Source organism: Phaethon lepturus, unplaced genomic scaffold (genome assembly GCF_000687285.1).
Source record: "Phaethon lepturus isolate BGI_N335 unplaced genomic scaffold, ASM68728v1 scaffold50738, whole genome shotgun sequence".
Taxonomy (NCBI): domain Eukaryota; kingdom Metazoa; phylum Chordata; class Aves; order Phaethontiformes; family Phaethontidae; genus Phaethon; species Phaethon lepturus.
The window spans coordinates 13136-24763 of NW_010560875.1; the positions used below are offsets into that span (position 1 = coordinate 13136).

The 11628-nt window shown below is 41.1% G+C and overlaps 1 protein-coding gene across 1 annotated transcript in view; it reads left to right on the forward strand.

The window, feature by feature from the left end:
- Positions 1–11628, forward strand: part of GLIS1 (GLIS family zinc finger 1) — a gene marked incomplete at its 5' end in the record, with an annotated part of 43145 nt that overhangs the window by 2812 nt on the left and 28705 nt on the right. The window contains 2 exons of the mRNA XM_010293784.1: positions 1222–1332; positions 5148–5280. Of these exons, the coding sequence (XP_010292086.1) occupies positions 1222–1332; positions 5148–5280 (244 nt within the window). The remainder of the gene's footprint in view (positions 1–1221; positions 1333–5147; positions 5281–11628) is intronic.

The following is an 11628-nucleotide window of genomic DNA, read 5'->3' on the forward strand; positions in this document are numbered from 1 at the left end:
AGGTGGTGGGGTGGCTCTGTATGTTAGGGAGCGTTTTGATTCCATAGAAATCAACGATTGTGAAGACCAAGTAGAGTGCTTATGGGTAAGGATGAGGGGGAAGGCCAGTGGGGCAGATATCTTGCTGGGAGTCTGTTACAGACCACCCAACCAGGACGAAGAGACAGATGAGACATTCTATAAGCGACTGGCAGAAGTCTCGCATTCGCTGGCCGAATATTCCACTCAACTTTAAAATTTTGTGAGCTTTGGGACATGCAGCACTGTTTTGCTATGACTTAAGTCAGTGGTTACTTAATAACAAGTGCCAGAGTCCCTTTGTTCAACTTGGTCATTGCACATTCATTTGGAGGTTGTACTGTAACAGAGAGATAGTGTTTCATTTGTTGGGAGTAGGCATAACTAAGAGAAGAACTTGGTGAGGTTTTCAGCCATTGGGACTCCAGAATCAGCAATTAAACATCTTCCCCCCCCCCCCCCCCCCCACAAGCCTTCCGTGCGAACCACACCCCCGAAAAAAAAGTTTTCCCAGGAAAGAGAGCTCATACTGTGCCACAGAGAAGTGGCAAGCTCTGCCACATGCCAAAATAAGCTGGAAAGGTCTTCCCAACAAAATCAACAACAGTGAATTTTCCTTTCTGTATTGACTTGCTCAGATGTTAATGTTTGATGCAGGTTGTTTGGTTAGGAGTTATAAAAAGCAAGATGCTGCTGTTATTCAAAACAGGAACAAGGTATCAAGGAAACAAAATGTGTGCTATGCCACAAGTTTTCCTCTGCTGCATATGGAACAGTTATTGTAAATCAGAACTCAAAACCAGAGCTTCTGTATCTATAATTATACTGGGTGATCTCATGATAATTTTGTCTCCTGTAAAAGGCTAGGAAAAAAGTAATGCTCTCAAACCCCATCCACTTACATCTCATTAGCATTTAATTCAGTCCAGTAATCAATATCCAACACGACAGAGTGTACATGTGTCAAGTGCTGTCAGTGCTTGCATCAGTGTAAAATTGGAGCGATCCATGCGGTTCTTTTGTTTGCATCATGTCTGCCTCGTGTACATAGAGGATACTGAGCAAACCTTGAAACAGCAAACAAAGCAAACAGCTCAGGCTTAACGCTGTGTTTCATAGAAACAGCCATCCTTCAGTGCTCTTTATGCTGATTATAGAGATGCAGAGGAATATGAAATCTTCTCCCTTTTCTCACATTTACAGAAACCCTATGCCTGTCAGATTCCTGGCTGCTCCAAACGCTACACTGACCCCAGCTCTCTGCGCAAACATGTGAAAGCTCATTCAGCCAAAGAACAACAGGTGCGTAAGAAGGTAAGACCCACTAGGGAAGAAGTGACACATCTCCCGATCTCCTTAATATAGTTATTTTTAATTTACCTGTAGTTTATATATTTTTGAATCAGAGTTCTCCTGCAATATTGCTAGAAGAAAACTTAAGTTGAGCTAATTTTCCTGTTGGTTTTTAATCGCTATGGTTAACCAGTCCACTTTATAGTCTTACACTTTCAAGGCTACCACCCTATAATTTCAGTTTGCCCCACACTTTCTCTCCAAGCATTTCTTTCCTGTTCATCTTTCATACACAAGCCTAAATTCTGCTGTCATTCACATAAAATATCCATGCATTGAGTCTCTGCAATCAGCTAGTAAATACATGTTGGCAGATCATGTAAAACACAAACAAAGCTAAGCCAGGATCTTATGGAAATGTCAGGAAAGGACGACTGGTAATAGATTAGAAACCCTGCACTTTTCCCACCACATCTGTATTTTAAATGCATTTATAAATCGTTCCAAACCCAGACTGCTAGTTATGTTTTCACTACTATTAGATTCAAATAAGTATTTTGGTTTCTGTGGGCTAAATCCTGAACTCATTATTAAATGGGGATGCTTACAGGCACCAGCCCAGGATCAGAGACTTGTTTATTTTACACATTTGTACACACTATTTTTAAAAAGATGATTGGGACCCCACAGAGCTGGTCTGTGACAGAACAGACCATGAGGATACCTCAGGCCCAGGAGTGGAAAGGAATGCAAGCCTTAGCAAGCAATTACAATTAGTTCAATAAGCAGCAATGACGTCTTCCCCCAGCTGCCTCGCTACTGCCAAGAGCATCACGGATGAGACAGCAAGGCATGTTTAAAGGATGGAGGACAGAGGAGAAATGACAGCCTGGCAAGATAGAGCTAGGGAGCAGCTAGTTTGGAAAAATGTCAAAGGTAAGAACTAGAAGTATTGGAGAGCAAAGAGAGGAACATGTAGAGAGAAGAGACAATAGCAGAACCCAGGTGATCTTAGCTGCAGAATTTAGGATGAGCCATGGACGAGTGAGATAGATGTCAAAAAGGTGTAATTTTCCTGCTTGAATACAACTGTGATGAGTTCATACTGACTTGTGTCAGCCATGCCTCCTGTCTTACGCTCCTTCCCTCCTGCTACTTCTCAGCATGAATTACATCCCCTGCAGTTTTCACTTGGCTAGATTCACCAAGCTGAACTTATGAACTTCTTAGCACAGTTTTCTGTCCCCCAGTTCTGCCTGTAACCCTTTTCTGGGTGAGGTGCATGCCATCTGAGTAACAGTTGCTAGAACATCAGTGTCCAGAGTTATGCACACTGTTTCAAAGTCAGTCAAGAAACGCTCATTACATGTGGAGCTTTGTGCCTGAAAGTAACACCATTCATACCTAGCACCCATCCGGATATCCACAGAATCAAGTTGTTGTCTGTGTATATATCAGGTCCAGTCAGAACTCTTATTTAGCCTGGCAGGACTGGAAAAGAGTGCCTAGTTTTCAAGCACAATTTTGTATTATTGGGCTATGTGGTTTCACTACAGTTCTCTAGAAGGTTCCACAAGGGTGTGCAGTGCACATGCCTCCCACACCACAGGTTGCAAAATTCCCAATGCTTCCCTAGAGCAAGCTTTAGGTCTTAATGGGAGTAAGAGTCAGAAAGCCATAACAGTAATTGGCCACAGAAAGAGATTGACTGTGGCACCAAAATCTTTTGCAATAGCAAGATCTGTGCGATGAGAAGATTTTGTTACATAAAATTCTCATCTGACTGTGGAAAGCAACCATGCTCCTTGTTCCAAAGAAGAGAAACCCTCCCATCTTTCCTTCCTGTGGTTGCTGACACGCTTCCTGGGGGAAGGAAGGAAGGAATTACTTCCTAATACTAAACATGGGTATCATTTGTTCAACTCTGTGTACTGGGCTGAATGCATTAATGTGTTAACATCCTTTACATCTGGGCAAAGGAACAGTCTCCACTGTTATACACTGTCACCTGCTGAGGCCTATTTCCACTTCTACAGAGGAAGGTGGGAAAAAAACCTAAATCCAAACTTTGCATTAAGGGGCACAAAGAATTTCCTGCATAAGCAGCAGAAGGCCTTAAGCACAGAATCAATACAGGACATATGCAGTACACACAAATGGCAAACTCAAGCTGCTCGGATGCACCAAGACGTGAAATACCCAGCGTTTCAGATCTCTTAATCTCCTAGCTTGAGGAGTTTGCCTACATGCATATACATACCGTCCCATAGACTTATCAAGTCTATCTTAAAATAATTTTAGTTCCTTACCTCCCACACCTTATTTGGTAGACCAATCTAAATCTGCACTTCTCCAGTGGTTTGAAATCATCTTCAGATGTCCTGTTTCATTTATCCAAGATAACTTTATGAATACTTGATCCTGTGTCTTTTTTCCATGAACTTAAAAGGCATCTGAAAAAGCAGCATGTTTAAAGTGCATTTTGATCAGGCTCTTTTAAAAGGGACCAAAGCAAATCTGACTCATAAAGAAATAATAAAACCTCCAAATACTTCCCTTAAACATGTTATAGGAAAAAAGCCCGTTTCACAGCTAAGTAAATCTCAATGATATTGAAACTGTGACAGTCTACTTTGGAAAAAAGGGGAAAAGACTGTTTATACTCACTTGCTCATTTTTGGTTATAACTCAGCAAAGGCAGCTGTCTGTTGGTATCAGCTTCCCAGGAGTTCTGAGTGGAAATGACTTAGCCAAGAAAGAAAAATTAACAGGCCGCTCTGCCCACATGTCTTGGTTGAGATATGCTACCAAAATGTGCCATCTCTGATATAAAGTAAAATGCCTGTGCTTAGACTTGCATCAAAGGAATCCTGAATATTTAGTTTGTAGCCTAGAAGATGACTGCAGTGGTAATATTTGGTTGTTCTGAAAGGCTTTGCAAGAACAAAATAGGAGAAAGTTAACTGTTAATTTAGTAGTAGTTTAAGTTTAATTGGCTGCAGATGCACTTTGTGATCCAAATGTTAGATGTTTATCTTGAACCAACAAATGGCTGTATAGCAGAATTCTAAATGGGTTTGCCTGGACCTTTTATTTAGATTAACCAAACCCAGGGGAGATCGGTATGCAAAACTGTAAATGTAAAGACAATAACTATTTATTAATGGCTATAGAATATGATGGCTGTTTGTGTAATGTGAGCACTATATTATGACAAAAGCTTGGCAACATCAACATGTTTGAAAGAGAACTAGAAATGCTTTTCTTTCTTAATTCTCCTCTCCTGCTGTTTTTAAGATGATCGACATTGTGGTTTTCAAGAGTTTGCTTCAGACACTTTTGCCAGAGCTTTAATGTACATGGAGCACAGCTGACATATCAGTGATACCTCTTACACATTACTGACAGCATATTATTCCACCAGTTCTAATCTGATAAGCACAAATGCTTTTCCCTATAAAATGTCTTTCCAAGTGTCACAGCTACAAGATGATGCAATCCTTTTGCCACAAAACCCCAGAAACTACAGAAAGCCTGAAAATATGCAGTTAAATTACTCAGGAAGGTTTGAAGAAACACAGGGTACTTTATTTTCTGAAGCAAACTGTGGTTGATTTAAGATTAGCACAGTTAACTTGTGCGCTTAAGAAAACCAAAATTATCTCTACTTAAAAATACCAAGTAGTAGATACATCTTTAATTACATCAAGTTCCTAAGAATGATAATTTGTTCCTTCCTTCTATACATAATCTTTAAGCAATGAGACGTATGAATTTAATTAGAAGTAATTTGGTTTACTTTGAAATAAAATGTTTGTTTTATCCTCCTCTTGTAGCTAAATTCATGTACTGATATCGAACAAGATGTACTAAGTGAATGCTTAGCTATACAACAACTCCACACATCTTCACAACACATTTTGGATGGGAAATGTGGTAGATCTGTAGGTCATCATGATTTAATTACAGGTAAGAATACTTCTAATAAGTATGGTGCTAAATATGTCATATAATACAGGATTTAAAACAGAAAACCTTATGAGTCTGATTTGCCACTGTGGAAGATGGAAAAAAAAATAAGATCAGCAAATAAAATGAAACAATTTTCTGAGTTGCTTCCTGGGGCCTGACTTTTTTTTCAGAGTTAGTCAGCCAAATAGCTCCTATTAATTTCACATGAAGAGGGTAGCAGCCGTGCTGAAAGTTAGCCTCTATCCATTTGTTCTCTTTAAAAGTTTGCCTTGGCTTCAGCAGAATGCAGGTGCATGAGCTTTGCTAAAGCCAAATGAGTGCTGTAGCAAAGACAAAGGCACACAGCAATAAGGTTTTCCTTATTCCTTATTTCCTGCAGAAAAGTTGATGAGGCTGTGTATTATCGTGCACTGTGTGAGTATAACAAACAATATGGTGATGTATGAATGGAGGAAGAGCTTGAATTTGGAATGTCAAACATGTTGTTACAATTATCTTCTCTAGTGTTTAATCTTTCTTTCGTTCTTTCTTGTTTCTCTTCTCTTTCTTTCTTGTGGTTTGAACAAGAGCTGGACCCTTTCGTGGACCTTAGACTGTTCTATACATTGTATAGGAAGAGAAAAAGATGCTTCCATTCCCTTCTCCTGAAAATAAGATCTAGATTCACAACTTCTGAGCCTCAGTGAGGGATCCTGAATCAGGGACATGGCAATCTCAGGTTCTTCGTTTAGCCAGCAGAGAGAAAGAGGAACGCTCAAAGGCCACCAGTGTAATTGTAACCTGCCTCACCCTGTGAAGGCACCCATATCCCTCCACTGATTCTAGAGATTAGAGTGGAGAACCTTTCACTTAGCTGTTTTCACTCTCAAATCTCTTTCTGTCCATGTAACTATTTAGCCCTTTTTCTAATTTTCATATTTATTTTATTCTTGGCTTCAGCAACATCATGTATCAGTGAGTTGCAAAGCCCATACTTTTTGGAAAGAATACTTTCTTTGATTAATTTTACACTTGCAACTTTCAGATGATGTTCAATGAGAAGAATATGCACATAGACTCTTACTTGGTCTGCTTTGGTGGAACCTATTTTTGGAGAAGCATTCATGTTAACTGCCTTTAAAACTACTCTAACTCTGTAATATCCATTTTAGGATGGGATAACCAATGCTATCCACAAAATTCTAGATTATGCCATTCACTTGATGCATCGTTGTTGCATTTTCTTCTATCATTCTCTGTCATGTTCCAGACACAATCTTACTCCTTTTTTAATGGCCGCTGCATATTAGAAATGGGATGTACATATGGCAACATTTTCTATCTAGCACTTTATATGGTATGGAGAGAATCTCCAGAAAAAAAGATGTAACAGATATTAATCACTTTTTCTTTCTATAATTGTTCAAATAATAATGCATACTAAAACCAGTTTTGGAAGACTATTCCTAATTTTGGGGCAGGAATACTAGGTGTGGAGGACAATTTGAATCATACAACAGTTTGGGTTGGAAGGGACCTTCAAAGGTCATCTAGTCCAACCCCCCTGCAATGAGCAGGGACATCTGCAACTTGATCAGGTTGCTCAGACCCCGTCCAACCTGACCTGGAATGTTTCCAGCGATGGGGCATCTACCACCTCTCTGGACAACCTGTGTCAGTGCTTCACCACCCACATGGTGAAAAATTTCTTCCTTATATCTAGTCTAAATCTGCCTTCTTTTAATTTAAAACCATTACCCCTTGTCCTATCGCAACAGGCCCTGCTAAAAAGTCTGTCCCATCTTTCTTATAAGCCCCCTTGCAGTACTGGCAGGCTGTAGTAAGGTCTCCCTGGAGCCTTCTCTTCTCCAGGCTGAACAACCTTTCAACTCTCTCCACCTGTACTCATAGGAGGAGTTCTTTGGATTGCAGAGCAGAGCCAAGGTGAGACACAAAAAGGCAGGGATGCCATTTTTAAAGTCTTTACTTTCAAACTCTGTCAATATTAGAAAATGTTCAATACTATTAAAATCCAAAATTATTCATAAAATAATTTAGCTTAGAGCTAAATTAATCTATCTTGATTTAAGATGCACTTTATCCTCTTTCAATTCCACTGGGGAGGAGAGGTTTGACTGGGTGTTACTAAATATGTTTTAAATTGATTTAGTAACTGAATACGAGCTTTCCAGACAAACCCTAGCTTGTTTCTGTTGAGGCTTAGAGGAATCCAATGGTAAAACAGAAATTCCTGGTGCTAGTTCCCCTGCACTGAGGGAAGAGCTGATGCACTTTATTAATATATTTTACTTTGTAAGAGCAAAGTAATAAATTACTAAAAATTACTTAGGCAAGAATCTTCTGCTTTTTTTTCTCACTCCAAATCTTAAAAATAGAAACAAAAAATGCAACCTGCTTGACATCTCCTATTCTCCTTTCTAGTTCAAGTTCCACTAACATGTTGGAATGTAACTGCTGAACAGAATGGAGTAGAAAGGGAAATAACCCATCATTCTAATATTGCTCCCCTGGGACTCTGCACTCATGGTTTATATGTGGCTCCTTGAAAAGTGGCAGAAAGCTGGAGGGACTTGGGGGGTTATTTCCATTCTCTGCCTTTATTGTCTGCACTCTTAATCTGTGAGGGCAGCACGTGGCCTGTGCTCTCCACCCTTGACAGTCCGGCATAGCTGAAGCATGGCTTGGCCTCTTGCTTCCAGGCAGGCCAGGAAAGACCAATGACGTTTCCCTCAGAACAGGCTGCACTTAAGAACCTCAGAGACAGCCTCAGATTTCAAGTGACAACAATAAAACATGAAAAAAGTTATTAGCTTACAGATAAACATACCTTCCCTAACCTCTCAGTGTCCTTTCTCAAGAACCTCTTGTGAAATTAAGGATTTTATCTATCAATAATACTGGCTTTCTCTGATATGATTTCTTTGCTGATTATATCAATCCATCACCAGGATGTTGTAAAAAAACTAGCTGATCTTCCCTGATACTTCTATTGGGTCACCCCATATGAGACCCCATCACATGCAACAGTATGAAGAAGTGCCAGGGAAAATAAATCAAGATTTGAAAGACTTTTTTTACAGTGAAACAGAGTTGCTTCATATTATGGGTAGTACAATTCCATAGGCAAAACTGTTCCTCTGTTATTACTTAGGGCATATAAACTAAAGTGCTGAAGCTTACAGAATTAAAGCATAAGGACGTTCCTGCTGCCACCTATAGTCTGCAATGACTGCACATTTGCTCTTTCAAATAATCAGAGATAATATTTCTGGAGAAATCAGCTATAATACTCTGTACAGAATATATATGGATAAATACAGTATATGATGTCCTCTTGATTCCACTTGAAAATATGAAAATGTTCATGGTTTGGGTTTTTGTTTTGAGTTTGGGTGGATTCCCCCCTCCCCCGAGAAACCACATTATTAATGTGCAGAGCTCTGGGCTTTAGGGATCACTTGGATTCCTGGAGAGTCTCAGTTTTGTCTTTCTCCAAGTTAAAGCACATTTTAAATATGTCAGGGATGAAAGACAATCACAGAAAAAATGAAATATTTAAAAAGCTCCCATCCCTTGTGTCCAACTTCAAAGCACGTTTGTGCTTAGGACTGGGTAAGACAGTGAGCAAAAGAATGTTTTGCAGTCAGAGGAACCCATTGTTTGCTTAGGTCTTCCTCCTTTTTCTCTCCTCATAACTTAAGATGCTTCATGGCTGCACACATTCAACTCTAGCTGTGCCCAAGAGCTCCTGTCGCTCTCCCTGCAAAGGAAGTGTCTCCATTTAGGTAATTGCACGAAGGCATTTTCTCTGGTCATGTTTTATTATTGCTTTTCTGGTCTCTGTTAGCATAAAGCGAGGGGGAAAAATAGCTGCAAGTCACGGATGCTCCAAGTACTGTTTTGGCAACAGATGTTAAGGTTAAAGGCCAAGGCATTTCAAATATTGATTGATGACATATATTTACAAGCTGAAGTGGTCAATGTGTGAAGAGGCCCAAGGTGCACAGTCCTGAAGTGGGTTGCACTTGCAGTAGTAGTCATTCATAACAGCTCCAAACGCTTCTGTGTGATTTCAGGTACTTAGAATAGTATAGCTTGCTGCTGAAAAGAATGAAGCAAGACTGTAAAAGAAGTGAAATTTTAGAAGTATTGAAAATTATACTGAGGCTAGAAGAGCAACTGCTCTTCCCCCCCCCGACTTTTTCCATTGCAGAGGCAACTAGTTTTCCAGGCAAAGGGATCCACACAGCAAAGACAGCATTTCTCTTCCCTCAAACAATTCTTCCTTTCTGTTAGGCCTTGGCAGGAAGGACCTTATACACCCTCATATCAGCAGATACCTCCTGCTTCCCTGAACAAGGCAGTTCTCTCTCTCTCTTTCCTGATAAACTGCCAATATTTCCTTCTAAAAGCACCGTCTTTGGGCTTAACATCCATGAACATACTTGGTAGTCATGGAATCAGAGTGACAGCAGCTCCAAACTTTGAGTGTCTTAACTCTGGAATAAAAATATGTATTTCAAAACTTTTTATAGTCAAAATGAATTCCAGTAGCAGCATAAATGGCTGATAGCCGATAGCGTTCATAGTGCCTATTATAGTGCATGCTGCACAGTGCCCATGACCAGAAAAAGGTCTGTCCCTCTGAAGGAAGTAAAGTTAATGCTCTGTTGGAGTGCCCTTGTTTTGCACTATGTAAGATAAAGAACTTCTAGCTTTAAAGAAGTAGCAGTTTGGTTCTCAGTGACTCAACACAAATGACTAATGTCTCATTGCAGACTCACATGGAATCTCATAGTAAATCCCATCTTCCATTGTGTGTGCCACATGGCCCTCGAAGTACTCTTAATTACAGGCAGACATCCCATGCAAGCAAAGCAAGTGAACAATAGGGTCGATTCTTTGTCTACGTTGGCTTGTGTTTCGGCTTTCTCACTATCCAGCAGCTTCAGGGGCGGATGCAGCCCTCATCCAAATGGTAGGCTGCACAGTCTCTGAGCCGCACCACCAGGGCCAGGAGCAACACACCGCTGTGTCTGATGCCAGAGCAGCCTTGCAGCTCCCCCATTTCACTAACCCTGTGTCTGAGGGATACACACTGTACAAATCAGGATTCTGGGTTTGGTCTCGTTTCCTTAGGAAGCAAGGCTTATGTAATCATTTTGCTTGCCTCTCTGTCCACATGTGTGTCAGTCCCCTTCCCCACAGTATTTTCTTAAATCCATTAGCCAAGCTCAACCACATTTGACAAACGCCTCAGAGATAATTGCGTTCTGACAAGTTTCATGAATACTGGCAGCTGGATACCAGAGAGTGGCACCCAAAATTAGTGTTCCTGCTGTGGGAAGAGACAGGCAGGGCTCAGCTGTGACACACGCTGCTTGGCAGCAGGCAACACACGTGTAGCGCCACATTTGTCAAAGTGTCACAGAGGATATGGGGACAGCTGGGTTTACCCTGACATGCTTCAGCCGACGTTGTGGTGGGCTGCCGATCTAGCAATGCTGTGCAGAGGGGCTGTCAGTGCGAGGGGAGCCAGCAGCTTCTGGGTGAGGAGGCAGCACAAGCTGCGGTGTGGAAGGGGGTTCGGGGGGACAAGAGATGCCACATGTCTAACCGAGCGTGAGTGAGGATGTTGTGGTAAATGAAGATGTAGGAAAAGGAAAACTCACTGATGAGCAAACCCTACAAGCCTCAGCACACACATGCTCCAAGCAGGGCCTTTTCCAGAGAAGGTGTGATCAGTAAGTCAAAAGATGGGTAAACTCAGGGTGGATGGAAGAAGCCCTACTTTAAATAGAAGAGATCCACAGCAATACATCTTTTCAAGCCCAAGAGTGGGCAATGGGTGTCCACCCTAGTAGTTCCACAGCTGGGTAAACTCCACTGCACTCTGGTTGGGCATGGAAGAAACTCGGGGTGACACAGATTCTGTTTTCATTTGGTTTTGTAATGGGGTGGGTTTGAGTGCATGGGATCATATGGCACTCGTCTCCTGGACATACGGATTTGTGGGGTCTTTTTTTTTAACCTTTTCTTTCTTCTCTAGAGGGGTAAGCTGATTGTAGGTATTCTGCTACTCTGTCTTTCCCACCTGCCTCAAGCGATGAGTTGAACTATGCTCAGCAGCTGAGACAGTGTGGAAGGGGCCAGGAGAGACCTCTTAAACATTCAAGAACTGTTCAGGGGTGGGATTGTAAAATAAAACATTTGAGTGTGTTTACTGGCCACTACACTGCTAAAACTACCTTTTGAGGGGTTTTGAGCTTTTGGGGCAAGTTATTGACAGGGGCCAGCAATAGTCTGCTAGCCTTAGAGAGCATAAACAACTCTCTTTCGGTTCAG